The sequence below is a fragment of the Oncorhynchus mykiss genome, chromosome 26, assembly GCF_013265735.2.
Source record: "Oncorhynchus mykiss isolate Arlee chromosome 26, USDA_OmykA_1.1, whole genome shotgun sequence".
In the NCBI taxonomy this organism is placed as follows: domain Eukaryota; kingdom Metazoa; phylum Chordata; class Actinopteri; order Salmoniformes; family Salmonidae; genus Oncorhynchus; species Oncorhynchus mykiss.
Genome location: NC_048590.1, coordinates 10,773,712 through 10,792,166, shown reverse-complemented (window position 1 = coordinate 10,792,166; position 18,455 = coordinate 10,773,712). Strand labels below are relative to the sequence as shown.

At 40.8% G+C, this 18,455-nt stretch overlaps 1 protein-coding gene across 1 annotated transcript in view; it reads left to right on the top strand.

The window, feature by feature from the left end:
- LOC110506078 (kinesin-like protein KIF6) overlaps positions 1-18,121 on the top strand; it is a 99,716-nt gene extending 81,595 nt beyond the window's left edge. Inside the window, exons 8-9 of the mRNA XM_021585497.2 lie at positions 12,625-12,740; positions 17,633-18,121. Of these exons, the coding sequence (XP_021441172.1) occupies positions 12,625-12,740; positions 17,633-17,649 (133 nt within the window). The 3' untranslated portion in view covers positions 17,650-18,121. The remainder of the gene's footprint in view (positions 1-12,624; positions 12,741-17,632) is intronic.
- Positions 18,122-18,455: the final 334 nt, after the last annotated feature.

The window sequence follows — 18,455 nt, the reverse complement described above, 5'->3', positions numbered from 1 at the left end:
TATTCCCCAGGTCGTTGCTGCAAATGAGAAAGTGTTCTCAGTCAACTTACCTGGTAAAATAACAGATAAATAAAATGTTGTTAAACGAGTAATCACATTTTTTTTCTCAAAGGTACGTTATCTGATGGGACCAGCTACAATTTTGAGTTCAGTCACATGCAAGTAAATTGATGCTTTTCACTGGCTGATTCGCATTTTGTGCGTGAGAACCCATTAAACTTAACGCTTGCTTATGTTCGCAAGTATGGCCCCCATGCTTATATTGGAGAAAGCAATGCATTTAAGGAGCGACGCATTTAAGTTGATAATGGTGTGGTTGGTTGTGAGAAAACTTGTCCAATAAATACATGGACTATATTTTTTGTTACAGGTTTAGTTTTTTCTCCATTTTCACTTTTCGATTTCAAGGTTGATTCTGTTTAAGTGTGGACGTGCACTGATTGCAATCAAGATGTCTTGCAGCTGTTGCCACGTTGATCAGTCGTTAGCTAGTATTTAAGAGCTGCAGAGTCAATGCTCCACTTGGCAGGTGTTTAAGTCTTCCTCTTTAAGTTTGGGAAAACAAAACCTCTTATCTTGTGTTCTTCCCTTACTTTTAACTCCATATTATAAGTTGACGTGGGTTTTTATTTTGGTTAGCCTTTTCTAGGGCAAATTTAGTGGACACTCATGCTGGGTGCCTTTTAGGATCCAGTTGCTTGTTGCTAGTCAACTTTCAGTGGCCACCCCCATGCCCCCATGTCTTTGAGAACCCCTCCTAAAACACCACCCTTTTCACTTTGGTGCATTTGTTAGTTCCCTTTTTTTTGTGAGCGACAACGTAAAACATTTGTCTTAGTGGGAACGTAACGGGGGTCCTGGAAACAGACTGTATCTCAAAAGTTTAAAGTGGCATCCTTTCCTTGTCTCCTTTCTTTCATTTGCACTGATCAGAAAGTTAAGGATAGTTCATCCAAAATTTGTTTCTGTCAAATTCTTCTTACCTTGTTGTCTGTAGGCCAGTTGTGACAGAATCCACAATAATCGGTTACATTTTCACAGCTAGTTCAGGCTCAACATTCCCACTGCATAAAAACAGCACGTGTAGAAACCATAAAATTAAGGAATATTTTACTTTCTCATGGTTTTCTCACTGAGGTTTTCCCTGCTGGTACAAAATAGCTGCTCAAACTAAACGTCTTATTCTTAAAACGGAATTTCACCCTTTAAGAATTTCACCCAGGGCATATGGTCATTACTATATTAACAGTATTACGTTTTTATCATAAACATCACAATTATCCAGACCACAAGCTAGAATTTTCACATGATCATTTCACTGGTAGAATCGGGAAGTTTTGACTTCCTGTTTATTCGTCTGCTCATAGTGAACCACAAAGTCCGTCATTCATAGCGAATTCAGATACCTCCCGCTAAGGTAGATGTGGCATGCCCACAAACTTGGACAATGGCATTGTATACTTCGAATGAACAACACACAGCAATCTCAGAACTTCTTTAGGCATTTTCTATTTTTATTTTTTACAATGTTTGTTTTTCAGTAACGTTTGTCATCATGTCTGTGTGGGGTTCTGTACCTAGCTGTGCTAAGAAAAGTAGTTATCTTTCACCGTTCTACCTACCAGAGATTTACCCCAATGCTGCCAGTGGCTTGCGGCTCTCAAGAATGATGCAACTTACTGTGACCAAAGATTTTCAGAGGGATTTTCAGGCTGAACTGATGGGGAATCCATTTCGACGACAGCTGAGAAGTGATGCGATACCATCTTTTTTTTTCTCCTTCACAACATTACGGAAGATTCAAGATTAGAGGTAACCTAATGTTAGTTAGTCCAGCTAGGCTAGCAAGATATCTAAGTTATCTAGTGTCGCGACGTGACTATAATTAATGTGATGACTGTTATTCATCGAATAATTACTTACTATGTTTAATTGTTATTATATTAAATTAATCATGTAACAATTAACTCATTAGGAAAAAAGTTGTTTAACGAATTACCGTCTCCTGAATTAACTCAAGAATATATAGATTTCATAAGTCACTAATGAATAATTTCCTAATATCAGTCTCATTCTGAACATCGCAGACTTCGTGAATCTGCACAAACCCGAGTCTTACTAATCATTCCGTACCACACAAATTGATTTTATTATTTATTTACTAACAAACTAAATGATAACATAGTACACACACACTGTATAGGTTATTGATTAGAAACCAAATATGATGACAACAAGTTCCTAGTGGACTAACACAATATGACACTTGTTACACAAGATGGAGAGTTAAAGAGAGAGAGAAAGAGAAGCAACGCTTGGATACATTTGGGAACTACACTCAAAATAACCCTAATACCTTGCCCCTAACTGCCGCTCTTTTTGGAAAGAAGTAATGTATGTATTTACGTGTTGAATGTCTTTGTCACGTATCTCTGTTGGGCACAGGCTTTTGTGGAAAAGGTTCAGCTTTGTGAGGAGGGTCGATTCTCCTTCGGAGGGCCTTCTTTGTTCTCAGGTGTAAGTCTCTGATTGCCCACAAAAGGTCTCAATGTCCTTCTTCTTAGTTGTCTGTTTACTTGCACTCATTCTGGAAGAGTGGTCTTCTGAGGACGGCTAATCAGCCGTGTCGATGAACCCCAGAGTGGCGATGAGAGCAGTGTAGATGACGATGATTTGAAGAGAATAACCGGATGGTCATACTTAAATTCACTTTCTAAGATACAGTACTTAGAACAGCTACTCAACTGTAATGTTGATTGTTAGAGGTTCCTTTTGTCTTCTTCGACCTCGTGCTGATTCTCAGGATTGGGACTAATGTGGACCTAGCTGCAACTTGTAGTCCGTCTAGTCCGATATGTTAATTCTTAACTCAATCCTTTATAGCCCTGGGTAAAAAGGGGGCATTTACCATTTACGTCATGCTGACACACTCTCTGGGCTACCTGGGGCGTGGCTAGTTACGAGGCAAGGTATCATAATTTACTATGATCTTGTTAGAGAACTAACATCACAATCTTATCATCACAAAAACATTATATTTATCCTTTATATTTTCTACACAACTTAAAGGATGTAAACCAGATGTACACAGTGTAAAAGCTCTTCAAGTTACAATGTTTTTGTTGTAATGTCTTTATACCAATTTATTGATATTAATTTTCCATATTCCGTCTCTCATCATTCCCAACATTTGGATGTTGAAATATATTGTCCCAGTGTTCATTGTTTGACGTTAAAGTTTTTGGCAGCAAACTCTTCTGTAACAAAGAGACATTCCATTCGCCCAAAGTAGAAACCAAAAGGAATCGTCTGCTGCCTACAATTTATGATCGAAGTGAGGTATCATAAAACCCACTGTAACCTGATCCTTGGATCCTCACAGGAGAGTCATGACACTAATGTTACAGTCCTGCCATCAGCTAAACTATATACAGTGCATTCGGAAAGTATTCAGACCCCTTGAACAGTTCTCTGCAGTTGTGCGTCTTTACCCCTGAGACACACTCGGACTCACTGAACTACACTGTTCATACAAAACAATGGTGTATGTTACTTTTACCATATAACATTTTTGTTGAATACCCAGATCTCTTGAGTTAGCATTCAATAGTGTACATTGTATATGTATATTAGATTTTGAGAAATAAATATTCTTTGGATATCTGGATGTCTAGCATCTGTTTGATGCTACAGAGCCCTGTACAGCTGATATAAATATCTTCTGTGAATCCATAAAGGCAGACAAATTTAGAATATTGATTGAAAATATCCATATTTATTTTTTTGGTGGTTCTACATCAGGGCTCTCCAACCCAGTTCCTAGAGAGCTACCATCCTGTAGGTTCTCACTCCAATCGAGCACACCTGATTCTAATAATTAGATGGTTGTTACACCAAATAATTTGATTTACCCAAAGATTTTTGCCAACATCTTGTGTATTTCAAGTCTTCTCTCATTAATTGAGACAGCTGGGTGTCCACACCAAAGTGCTACATGTCATGATGACAGAGTCCTGTCTCGATCAATGAGAGAAGACTTAAAATAGACACGTACACATTATTGGATTACTTCATGGAGCAAAAAAAGTATTTATTTTAATAATGGAGCATTTTCTTAATTCAAACTGACTTCCTGCAACTGGACACAGACATTTTATGAGACTCCTTTTTCCCCGAATTGAGGACAAAGACGGCATCACTAAGATTGGTATAAAATTCTCTGTGCTACACCAAACAGTACCCATCCTGTAACTCCTAGTAATGGATACCAAACATCTTTGGTTAAATCACATTATCTGGTGTAACAATCTGTAGCTAAGAGAACTTGTGTTCATTATGAAATTGCCATTCACAAAGAAACATGCATTAAGAAAATACAGTATGAGCAGTGTAGTAAAGTTCAGGGAATACTTGTAAAGCTGTGGGAGGAGTGTTTTCATGATCAAACAGCCATTCAGCTCCTCGTGAGTTATTTGCTTGAAATCCCGCATAATGTCTTATACAATGACACGCAGGCAAAGGAATTATGTTTCTGTATCCAGAATCCACTCCGGGAAGAAGCCCAGAAACCATGGTATTGTCTGTATGACAAAAACATGTAATAAATTAAACTCTATTGTAGTTTGAATGACAGTTGAACTGTGCCAGCATAACAACAACATTAGGGTAGACTAGTTGAATATGCATACATGTGCACAGGCACAGAGATTACATTTACAACAATATTTAGCCTAATAGAAAGAAATATGGCATAACCCTCAACCTTTACACAGAGACCAGACAGTATAAATGTACCTAGGTAGGTAAACTCAGGAAAAAAGATTCGCCCTCTCACTGTCAACTGTGTTTATTTTCAGCAAACTTAACGTGTAAATATTTGTATGAACATAACAAGATTCAACAACTGAGACATAAACTGAACAAGTTCCACAGACATGTGACTTACAGAAATTGAATAATGTGTCCCTGAACAAAGGGGGGGTTCAAATCAAAAGTGACAGTCAGTATCTGGTGTGGCCTCCAGCTGCATTAAGTACTTCAGTGCATCTCCTCCTCGTGGACTGCACCAGATTTGCCAGTTCTTGCTGTGAGATGTTACCCCACTCTTCCACCAAGGCACCTGCAAGTTCTCAGACATTTCTGCAGGGAATGGCCCTAGCCCTCACCCTCCGATCCAACAGGTCCCAGAAGTGCTCAATGGGACTGAGATCCGTGCTCTTCACTGGCCATGGCAGAAAACTGACATTCCTGTCTTGCAGGAAATCACGCACAGAACGAGCAGTATGGCTGGTGGCATTGTCATGCTGGAGGGTCATGTCAGGATGTGCCTGCAGGAAGGTTACCACATGAGGGAGGAAGATGTCTTCCCTGTAACGCACAGCATTGAGATTGCCTGCAATGACAACAAGCTCAGTCCGATGATGCTGTGACACACTGCCCCAGACCGTAATGGATCCTACACCTCCAAATCGATCCCGCTCCAGAGTACAAGCCTCGGTGAAACGCTATTTCCTTCAACAATAAACGCAAATCTGACCATCACTCCTGGTGAGACAAATCCGCGACTCGTCACTGAAGAGCACTTTTTGCCAGTCCTGTTTGGTCCAGCGACGGTGGGTTTGTGCCCATAGGCGATGTTGTTGCGGGTGATGTCTGGTGAGGACCTGCCTTACAACAGGCCTACAAGCCCTCAGTCCGGCCTCTCTCAGCCTATTGCGGACAGTCTGAGCACTGATGGAGGGATTGTGCATTCCTGGTGTATCTCGGGCAGTTGTTGTTGCCATCCTGTGCCTGTCCCACAGGTGTGATGTTCGGATGTACCGATCCTGTTGTTACACATATGGTCTGCTACTGCGAGGATGATCAGCTGTCCGTCCTGTCTCCCTGTAGGGTTGTCTTATGCGTCTCGCAGTACAGACATTGCAACTTATTGCCCTGGCCACATCTGCAGTTCTCATGCCTTCAGAGTCAGTAGAAAGGCCTCTTTAGTGTCCTAAGTTTTTATAACTGTGACCTTAACTTCTTGTTGACAGGGGGCAGTATTTTCACGTCCGGATGAAATGCATGCCCAAATTCAACTGCCTGCTACTCATCCCCAGAAGATAAGACATGCATATTATTAGTAGATTTGGATAGAAAACACTCTGAAGTTTCTAAAACTGTTTGAATCATGTCTGTGAATATAACATAACTTATTTAGCAGGCGAAACCCCGAGGACAAACCATTCAGATTGTTTTTTTTTTGAGGTCACTCTCTTTTCAATGTTTTCCTCCTGTATTGAAGACAGATCATCCCGTCTTCAATTTTATTGATTATTTATGTTAAAAAATACCTAAAGTTGTATTACAAAAGTAGTTAACAGGTAACTTTTGAGATATTTTGTAGTCACGTTGCGCAAGTTGGAACCAGTGTTTTTCTGGATCAAACGCGCCAAATAAATGGACATTTTGGCACGTTTGATCCATTTTATAAATCGATGGAATTAATCAAACAAAAGGACCATTTGTGATGTTTATGGGACATATTGGAGTGCCAACAAAAGAAGCTCGTCAAAGGTAAGGCATGAATTATATTTTTATTTCTGCGTTTTGTGTCGCGCCTTCAGAGTTGAATTATGGTTTCTCTCTTTGTTTACGGAGGTGCTATCCTCAGATAATAGCATCGTTTGCTTTCGCCGAAAGCGTCCCACATATCCGAGCGAGGTTAACTTCTTAACATTCGGTGAAATTGCAGAGCGCAAAATTCAAACTATAGTATTATAAATATTCAACTTTCATAAAATCACAAGTGTAATCAAAATAAAGCTTAACTTCTTGTTAATCCAGCCGCTGTATCAGATTTCAAAAAGGCTTTACGGCGAAAGCAAACCATGCGATTATCTAAGGACAGCGTCCCGCATACAAACACATGAAAAACATATTTCAACCAGGCAGGTGCAACAATAGCGAAAAATGCCTTACCTTTGATGATCTTCTTCTGTTGGCACTCCAAAAGGTTACATCGCAAATGGTCCCTTTGTTCGATAATGTCCTTCTTTATATCCATAAAAACTCAGTTTAGCTGGCGCGCTTCAGTCAATAATCCACCCAGTTTCCCTCCATCAAAATGCATGCAAAATGCACATAGAAAAACTTCAATTTCTGGCTCATTTTTCCAAAAACCAGCCTGAAACTCTTTCTAAAGACTGTTGACATCTAGTGGAAGCCCTAGGAACTGCAATCTGGGAGGACTTGGCCTTATAATAAAAGTGATAGCAATTGAAAATAGGGGTAGGCTGATTGTTTGGGGGGGGGGGTGGTTTGTCCTCTGGGTTTCGCTTGCCATATCAGGTTTATTATACTCAGACATAATTTGAACAGTTTTAGAATCTTTAGTGTTATCTACCAATTATATGCATATCCTAGCTTCTGGGCCTGAGTAACAGGCAGTTTACTTTGGGCACGCTTTTCATCTGGATGTCAAAATACTGCCCCCTACCCAAGAGAGGTTAATTGCCTACCGTCTGTAAGCTGTTTGTGTTTTAACGACCGTTCCACAGGTGTATTTTCATTAATTGTTTATGGTTCATTGAACAAGCATGGGACACAGTGTTTAAACCCTTTACAATGAAGATCTGTGAAGTTATTTGGATTTTTACAAATAATCTTTGAAAGATAGGGTCCTGAAAAAGGGATGTTTCTTTTTTTGTTGAGTTTAGGTTGGCAGGTCTACATACAGCCATTTCTATCAGGCATGCTTAGGCAAATATTTTTATACTAAAGGCAGCTTCAGTTTTTGAGATTTATTGTATTATTGTTTCTCCTCACTGTTTGCTAGTACACTTAGCCAGCTAGCTTGCTGGATATACAATACTTGTTATTTACATCTTGGAATCCTATCTTGCGTCATGCCTATAATTTTGTGATTTAAATGCATCCACGGTCATAATCATAACCAATGTCAACCCTTGTCAATTATGTTACATAGTTAGCTAGTAAAACAATTTAGTTGCTGATGTTACACATGTTTGCTAACAAGTTACAAACATACAAACTACTGAAAGAGCTGCTTCCTGTGCTTGGCCCTACTATGTTGAACATAATAAACGGCTCTCTATCCACCGGATGTGTACCAAACTCATTAAAAGTGGCAGTAATAAAGCCTCTCTTGAAAAAGCCAAACCTTGACCCAGAAAATATAAAAAACTATCGGCCTATATCGAATCTTCCATTCCTCTCAAAAATTTTAGAAAAGGCTGTTGCGCAACAACTCACTGCCTTCCTGAAGACAAACAATGTATACGAAATGCTTCAGTCTGGTTTTAGACCCCATCATAGCACTGAGACGGCACTTGTGAAGGTGGTAAATGACATTTTAATGGCATCGGACCGAGGCTCTGCATCTGTCCTCGTGCTCCTAGACCTTAGTGCTGCTTTTGATACCATCGATCACCACATTCTTTTGGAGAGATTGGAAACCCAAATTGGTCTACACGGACAAGTTCTGGCCTGGTTTAGATCTTATCTGTCGGAAAGATATCAGTTTGTCTCTGTGAATGGTCTGTCCTCTGACAAATCAACTGTAAATTTCGGTGTTCCTCAAGGTTCCGTTTTAGGACCACTTTTGTTTTCACTATATATTTTACCTCTTGGGGATGTTATTCGAAAACATAATGTTAACTTTCACTGCTATGCAGATGACACACAGCTGTACATTTCAATTAAACATGGTGAAGCCCCAAAATTGCCCTTGCTAGAAGAATGTGTTTCAGACATAAGGAAGTGGATGGCTGCAAACTTTCTACTTTTAAACTCGGACAAAACAGAGATGCTTGTTCTAGGTCCCAAGAAACAAAGAGATCTTCTGTTGAATCTGACAATTAATCTTAATGGTTGTACAGTCGTCTCAAATAAAACTGTGAAGGACCTCGGCGTTACTCTGGACCCTGATCTCTCTTTTGAAGAACATATCAAGACCATTTCAAGGACAGCTTTTTTCCATCTACGAAACATTGCAAAAATCAGGAACTTTCTGTCCAAAAATGATGCAGAAAAATTAATCCATGCTTTTGTCACTTCCAGGTTAGACTACTGCAATGCTCTACTTTCCGGCTACCCGGATAAAGCACTAAATAAACTTCAGTTAGTGCTAAATACGGCTGCTAGAATCCTGACTAGAACCAAAAAATTTGATCATATTACTCCAGTGCTAGCCTCTCTACACTGGCTTCCTGTCAAAGCAAGGGCTGATTTCAAGGTTTTACTGCTAACCTACAAAGCATTACATGGGCTTGCTCCTATCTATCTCTCTGATTTGGTCCTGCCGTACATACCTACACGTACGCTACGGTCACAAGACGCAGGCCTCCTAATTGTCCCTAGAATTTTTAAGCAAACAGCTGGAGGCAGGGCTTTCTCCTATAGAGCTCCATTTTTATGGAACGGTCTGCCTACCCATGTCAGAGACGCAAACTCGGTCTCAACCTTTAAGTCTCTACTGAAGACTCATCTCTTCAGTGGGTCATATGATTGAGTGTAGTCTGGCCCAGGAGTGGGAGGGTGAACGGAAAGGCTCTGGAGCAACGAACCACCCTTGCTGTCTCTGCCTGGCCGGTTCCCCTCTTTCCACTGGGATTCTCTGCCTCTAACCCTATTACAGGGGCTGAGTCACTGGCTTTACTGGGGCTCTCTCATGCCGTCCCTGGAGGAGGTGCGTCACCTGAGTGGGTTGAGTCACTGATGTGGTCATCCTGTCTGGGTTGGCGCCCCCCCCCCCCCCCCCTTAAGTTGTGCCGTGGCGGAGGTCTTTGTGGGCTATACTCAGCCTTGTCTCAGGATGGTAAGTTGGTGGTTGAAGATATCCCTCTAGTGGTGTGGGGGCTGTGCTTTGGCAAAGTGGGTGGGGTTATATCCTTCCTGTTTGGCCCTGTCCGGGGGTGTCCTCGGAGTGGGCCACAGTGTCTCCTGACCCCTCCTGTCTCAGCCTCCAGTATTTATGCTGCAGTAGTTTATGTGTCGGGGGGCTAGGGTCAGTTTGTTATATCTGGAGTACTTCTCCTGTCCTATTCGGTGTCCTGTGTGAATCTAAGTGTGCGTTCTCTAATTCTCTCCTTCTCTCTTTCTCTCTCTCGGAGGACCTGAGCCCTAGGACCATGCCCCAGGACTACCTGACATGATGACTCCTTGCTGTCCCCAGTCCACCTGGCTGTGCTGCTGCTCCAGTTTCAACTGTTCTGCCTTATTATTATTCGACCATGCTGATCATTTATGAACATTTGAACATCTTGGCCATGTTCTGTTATAATCTCCACCCGGCACAGCCAGAAGAGGACTGGCCATCCCACATATGCTCTCTCTAATTCTCTCTTTCTTTCTCTCTCTCGGAGGACCTGAGCCCTAGGACCATGCCCCAGGAATACCTGACATGATGACTCCTTGCTGTCCCCAGTCCACCTGACTGTGCTGCTGTTCCAGTTTCAACTATTCTGCCTTATTATTATTTGACCATGCTGGTCATTTATGAACATTTGAACATCTTGACCATGTTTTGTTATAATCTCCACCCGGCACAGCCAGAAGAGGACTGGCCACCCCACATAGCCTGGTTCCTCTCTAGGTTTCTTCCTAGGTTTTGGCCTTTCTAGGGAGTTTTTCCTAGCCACCGTGCTTCTTCACCTGCATTGCTTGCTGTTTGGGGTTTTAGGCTGGGTTTCTGTACAGCACTTTGAGATATCAGCTGATGTACGAAGGGCTATATAAAATAAATTTGATTTGAATTTGATGAGGTGTGACACATAAGTTAGCAGGCGCCAAGCTAACAAGCCAACTCCAGTCATGTGCTAACGTTTGCTGGTTAACCTAGCTTTACTTGGCTGGTTGCAATGTTGTAGCTTGCTGTTTAACAGCCATATCTACAACTAAAAGGAGAAGACATTTTACAACCGAGATACAAAAGATCTCTAATTGTAAAACCTCTTCTATTTTTTTGTCATAGATATGGCTACCTGTAGTTGTTTAGCTAACTTAACTACCTAGCTAGCTACCTAGTTAAGTTAGCAAACAGAAACATTTGTTTTCCCCCCACTGTTACACAGTAGTATGTTTGCAGGCAATACTCAATATGAGTTTCAATAGATAAACTAAAGTTAATTGGTGGCTTGCAGAAAAAATGACTTTGGCTGTAGCTGAGCTTCTAACAGCTTAATCCAACACTTTGTTTCGAATCCTCATCGCTATATTCCAGTTGAAACATGTATGGTTGAATGTCACCATGTAGCTCATAGAACATACCAAAATGCTCCATGTTCAAATTTGTGTTGCTGAGAGGAATCACTTGAAACCATTGCCTCTGGTCAGTTCATTCAGTTTTGCCCAAGGATTGTGTTGTTTTCAAATATGGCCGCCTTGGGGAAGGATGGAGGCCAGAACAGGAAGTACCTCCCAACACAAGTTGTTGTCTTTCAGAGACTGGAAAAAATGCTTATGTATTTAGCAATGAATCCGGCGATAGGAACATTGCTGAAAGACGCACAATGCCTCTATCGAACAAGGACAACCATATCTATGCGCACAAAAGTGTCGAGTGCGATCACTATATAATATGAAGGCTTCACGAAATGCCACCTCCCTCCCCATCAATACACCAGAAGCTGTCATAAGGTGTACCATTCAGCGTGTGAAACCCCAGACCTGCCTTTCTCCTGGGCAATGTGATAACCACATCTCATTGTTGTAGAAATGCCTGGGACATGATGAAAACAAGCCCTGATTCCCCCAGGGTGAAATTCCCCTTAAAATACTCTCATCAACCTTAATCATCTCTTTTGTTACTGTATAATCACTGTTTTTATCAAACTATTTCAAAGAAAAACATCATGCATTGATAAAGGTTAGTTATCTGGCTCCAAGTTTGTGTCAAGCCTTTGATGACAGTTGGTCTGTAGAATTTTCACGCAATATAATTTCTCTAAATCAGGGTTAGCAGGTTCCTTCCTATGTGTCTGCCTATGGGTAACACATGGAATCCTGTAGTAACCAAAAAAGTGTTAAACAAATCAAAATATATTTTATATTTGAGATTCTTCAAGGTAGCCACCGTTTGCCTTGATGACAGCTTTGCACACTCTTGGCATTCTCTCAACCAGCTTCATGAGATAGTCACCTGGAATGCATTTCAATTAACAGGTGTGCCTTGTTAAAAGTTAAATTGTGGAATTTCTTTCCTTCCTAATGCGTTTGAGCCGATCAGTTGTGTTGTGACATGGTAAGGGTGGTATTCAGAACATTGCCCTATTTGGTAAAAGACCAAGTCCATACAAAGCGAAAACAGGTTTTTAAGCTAATTTATAAAATAAAAAAATGCCAGGGTTGTGGGTTCTATTCCCATGGTGTATATATTTTTTTTAATCCGCTCACTACTGTAAGTCTCTCTGGTTAAGAGCGTCTGCTAAATTACTAAAATGTGTGTGTGAGTGTAACAAAGAGATGCCTGTGTGTGTAGAGGGGTGGGATTGATAAAATTGTTTAATTTGAAGCGATTTAGTGTGTCTTACTGTGTGTGTGTGTGTGTGCGTGTGTGCGTGTGTGCGTGTGTGTGTGTGTGTGTTCGTGTGTGTTCGTGTGTGTGTGTTCGTGTTCGTGTTCCAGAGCCCTGTCCTCCACTGAGCTCTCAAAGTCCTTCTTCCCTTTGACTGGAGACCAGCAGACAGACGCAGACATCCTGGGCTTCATTAGGGCCCGACACAACCTGCTCAACAGGACAGGTACTGTACACACTATTTAAATACATCCTTTGGATCCACAATTTACATGATATTAAAGCACTCTGCCTCTATACACCAACTAGTAAAGAGTGTGGTTCTTGGTTTAGGGTGAAGTTGCTCCTAGACGCTGATCTTGGGTTAGTTTTGATTGGGAAGGGGAAGCTGATCCTAGATCTATACCTAGGGGAAACTTCAACCCAGAGCATGGTCCTTTGTAGTACTGCTGACAGCGACACAGAGCCCAGTCTAGTTCAATACTGCTCTCTCCTGGTGAGGAGATGCCACAGCAGCAAGTTGCCAGTCCTCACTCTCTGCAGCCTGGGACTGCCAGGCCTATAGGCTCACTTCTAAGCCAGGCACACTTAGCATTTCCTTGTGAATTAGGACTGCACCCACACTTTAAGATCAAACAAGTCACTGACAGTTTGTGGAATGAGTTATTAACTATAAAATAGTTATTTTATGAGTGCAGCACTAATTTAGGGTAACATTTTCTATCTGCTTAAAACATAACGGTATTACTCAAAATACTTGCAGCTTCCTTGTTAACAAGATGGCAGAGATCATTTATGTGCATCTAAAATAAATATACTTATAACACGTATATAACCAATCCATGTGACCAAACCAAACGTGAATTGCTGCATTCCAAAAATGTTCTCTATCTGTATAAAACGTTACGGTTGCTTTTCATAGTAAATCATCTTTGCAATGATATGCAAAAATGGTGTGCAATGGTGTAGAACTATGTCTCCCTCAGATAAGGATACTCAGATACTAGTGAATTCCGAAAGTATTCAGACCCCTTGACTTTTTCCACATTTTGTTATGTTATAGCCTTATTCTAAAATGGATTAAATACATATTTTCCCCATCAATCTACACATAATACCCCATAATGACGAAGCAAAAAAACAGGTTTTTAGATGTTTTTGCCCCCCAAAAACCACCAAAATGTGAAATACCTTATTTACGTTTGTATTCAGACCCTTTGCTATGAGTCTCAAAATTGAGCTTGGGTGTATCCTGTTTCCATTGATCATCCTTGAGATGTTTCTTCAACTTGATTGGACTCCACCTGTGGTAAATTCCATTGATTCAACATGATTTGGAAAGTTACACACCTGTCTATATAAGGTCCCACAGTTGACAGTGCATGTCAGAGCAAAAACTAAGCCACGAGGTTGAAGGAATTGTCCTTAGAGCTCCGAGACAGGATTGTGTCAAGGCACAGACCTGGGGAAGGGTACCAAAGTATTTCTATAGTATTGAAGGTCCCCAAGACCACAGTGGCCTCCATCATTCTTAAATGGAAGAAGTATCGAACCACCAAGACTCCCCTTACAGCTGGGCGGCTGGCCAAACTGAGCAATCAGGGAGGTGACCAAAAACCCGATGGTCACTCTGAAAGAACTGCAGAGTTCCTTTCAAGTCTCCCAGAGCTTGAAAACTCCCCAAATACAGGTGTGCCAAGCTTGTAGCATCATACCCAAGATGACTCGAGGTTAATCGCTGCCAAAGGTGCTTCAACAAAGTACTGAGTAAATGGTCTGAATAGTTATGTAAATGTGATATTTCAGTTTTTTTTTTTTTTTTATACATTTGCAAAAATTGCTTGTCATTATGGGGTATTGTGTGTAAATTGATGAGAGGATTTTTAAAAAAAAAACAATTTTATAATTAAGCTTGTAACTTAACAAAATGTGGAAAAAGTCAAGGGTCTGAATACTTTTTGAATGCCCTGTATACACTGATTGTACAAAACATTAGGAATACCTGCTCTTTCCATGACATACTATAGCCTGACCAGGTGAAAGCTATGGTCCCTTATTGATGTCACTTATTAAATCAACTTCAATCAGTGTAGATGAAGGGGGGGAGACAGGTTAAAGAAGGATTTTTAAGCCTTGAGACAAATGATACATGGATTGTGTATGTGTGCCACTCAGAGGACATCCAGCCAACTTGACACAACTGTGGGAAGCACTGGAGTCAACATCGGCCAGCATCCCTGTGGAATGCTTTTGACACCTTGTAGAGTCCATGCCCGAATAAATTGAGGCTGTTCTGAGATCAAAAGGGGGTGGAACTCAATATTAGGAAGGTGTTCTAATGTTTTGTATATGCAGTTTTATAGTTATAGTTTTTAGTGTGTGGCAGTGTACGGAACAGACCATCAGTCCCTCTTGCTTTGCTTTCCTAGAATTCCCACAACCTCATCTTGAAAGGTCTCGTCGCACTCATAAAACTGTCACACGCTAGTTTCTAGACAGACACGCTGGACTCCAATGTTCCCTCAAATTTTTTCCAGCACTTAGCAAATTTCAGTTCTTGTGAGCGGAAACCTGAACGTTGTGAGCATTCTGTGCAATTTCTGTCACTTTTACTGTGAACACTGCTAGAGAAAAAGGTGCTATCTAGAACCTAAAACAGTTCGGTTAACCCTTTGAAGAACCCTTTTTGGTTCCAGGTAGAACCCTTTTTAGTTCCATGTGAAACTATTTTTACAGAGGGATCTACATGGAACCTAAAATAGTTCTACCTGGGACCAAAAACGGTTTTCCTATGGGGACAACCGAAGAACACTTTTGGAACACTTTTTTATAAGAGTGTTCCCGCTTACAGTTTTACATAGTGGCTAATTGGTTTGGGCTTAATGTCCACATTTACTCTTAAATCTCTACCCGGTACAGCCAGAAGAGGATTGACCACCCCTCGAGCCTGGTTTCATCCTAAATCCCAATTCAACAAACATCTATTTGGTATTTGCTGTGCGTGCTGCCCAAATTGTGGGCCCTTCCAACTGTAGGCTGGTGTATTACCTTGTCACAGGAGCAGAAAGGCTGCTGTTTAAACACAGGCACGGGCCTAAGTGTGCTAAAGAGGTGTAATCTGTCACTCTCAACCTCACCGGACAAACAAAAGAAAACCTCAACCAAGGGTTAAGGTATAATTAAATTGGTGGTACACAGGACGACTAAGGACCATCGCATATATGTGAATTAGAGTTCAGAGCAGTCTGACCCAGTTGGATGCGTTTCTAACCGATTCCTCTGGAGAATCTTGTCGCCTGACCTGCTACCATTTCCCTTTTGTACACACCGCAAATTAGCATTAATCGCAATGGTATAAATTGTCAGCCAAGTGGGGAAAAATATAGTTCAAACTTCCCATGTCCTAAATCTCAATTGTTTGAATATGCCTCCCCTGAAATGTTATTTATTATCAGATTTTTACTTTGCAATCAGTTCCCTCATCAGCTGTGACAATACTGTATTATAAACAACAAAGAGTTATACTTTATTGACAGACATGTTTTTGCTTTTCCCCTACGGTCCCATCAACTGGTCATTCTGTGAGTGTTATATCATAATAACAAGCTTATAACATAAACTCCAGCCACCCCCCTACTGCTTCAAGTCCCCAACTATGGAGGACAGAGTAATGAAAGCGCTATACAAATTACATGTATGATTATTATTAGCATCATATGTATTAAAGCCACAAGAGGCAGTCTGCTATTGGTACATACATTTTTGGACTTTGAAATGAATTACATACAGCCATTGAGAATTGAGCAATGTAACTTGTAAATGCCTTGTAAGCTTACTTCATGATTTAGTTTAATTGCCTCACCCCATCAGGAGATATGTGTGTTTTATGTCATTGTAAACAAACACTGTATCACTTCAAAACATCTTTACAATTATTATTAGTATTTTATTTCGATCTCATGGATGGTCAGTCCTTGCATCCATAGATTTGTCTATGAATTTGAGTGGTTACATTTCTCCAGCCCCATTCCTTAGCTGTTTACCAAAAAGAGTGACAGGTTGCCCGCTTTGTTGTTGTTTAAATCCCAGATCGCTCCTTTATTAATACATTATAAACAGGTGGCTCATAAAGTGTTACCTGATCAGCTGGTAGACTCCAGCAGGGCAATGTTAAAAAGAAAAAGGCTATTGCAACCTCTTTGCAATAAGGAATTGATACAAAGCTCAAGAGAAGTTTCAAGTGTTTAATACCAAGGATACAGTCAGCTGAGTGCATCCATTTAGAAAGATCACAACACATTTTATACTCTTCCTTTGTAGGTGTCACCGCCCCAGCTATACATTTTATGACCCCGATGAGTTTCCCTCTTTTCCCCTGTGGAATGTCCATGGTCCTCTCTTTGTTTAGCCAAATGTCAGAATCACACCCCGTCCATCTTCTGTTCTGGGCCTGACACTGCTCTCTGATCCGAGGCCATTTCCTCTTATCTGATTAGGTCCTGGTTTCTAAATTAGCATACACACAGTTTCATGGCCTAAATTCCATTAATACTCACAGTAATCATTCACTACACAAGATACAAACAAACTACAGTTTAACTTGAAACGTTACATTTTAATAGAATCCATCAGTAACAAGGCTAAAAGGAGCTAATGTCATGCCCAGGTCACGTCAAAAAGGTGACCAGGTGGGTCTAGAGGCAGGGAACTTTCCACATTAATCACTCAGGTGTGCAAGCAAGGGGACATTTTCTCCCCCTTTCTGTCGCTCTCTTTCCCTTTTTCTTCTCTCTCTCAATCATGCAACTAACTCTGTCATAAGAAGATACAGGGTTTGTAATAGTAGAATTGGTCTTGAACCTACAGAAACTATAAAGTGTAAAAACTGAAGCTTTTAATCAATGTTCTAAACATTTATTTTATTAAATAAAATAATTGTACTCCCTCTCCCTCTAAACCTTTCAAACAAACGTACCCCATATTAGTCAAACATTGTGCATCTGAAACAAAGAATATGATTGGTATAACAAGATCTATTGTATGGAAAGCATTTGATATGGGGTGTCATGGGATCTAAGCCCATTTATACTTCATTGTCTTGTATGTTTTGTGTTTCAGGGCCACCTCTGCCATGACCAAAATGCTTGTCTTGTGGCTGCATCCCGAGCAGAAGTGAAGGAGTGCCACCCGGGAACATCTGAATGTGTTCGACACACATAGGATCTATGCGATTGGTGCCTAATGAACTCAACCCAGATGCTCTCACATGTCCACATGAAACCCAGGCCTCAATTATGTTAGAATGGATGTTGGTTGGATGAAAGGGAACTGGAGGAAGACTAAAATTCACTCACACACACACACACACACACACACACACACACACACACACACACACACACACACACACAGACCCAATTTCTCTCTCAGACATACAAACACACACACTCACCCACTCTCACAAACACTAGTGGTGTGTGGGTCATCCCTGTTAGTGAGCATTTCTCCTTTGCCAAGATAATCCATCCACCTGACAGGTGTGGCATATCAAGGAGCTGAACTTCTTCGGGATCGGTGCCCCTTCCATGGGACGGTTGAGCTAACATAGCATGAGGTTGTAAGTAACAAGAAAATTTCCCAGGACATAGACATATCTGATATTGGCAGAAAGCTTAAATTCTTGTTAATCTAACTGCTCTGTCCAATTTACAGTAGCTATTACAGTGAAATAATACCATGCTATTGTTTGAGGAGAGTGCAGTTTTGAACATGAAAAGTTATTAATAAACAAATTAGGCACATTAAGGCAGTCTTGATACAAAATTTTGAACATAAATGCAATGTTTCATTGGATCAGTCTAAAAATGTGCACATACACTGATGCCATCTAGTGGGCAAAATCTAAATTGCATCTGGCCTGGAATACTACATTATGGCCTTC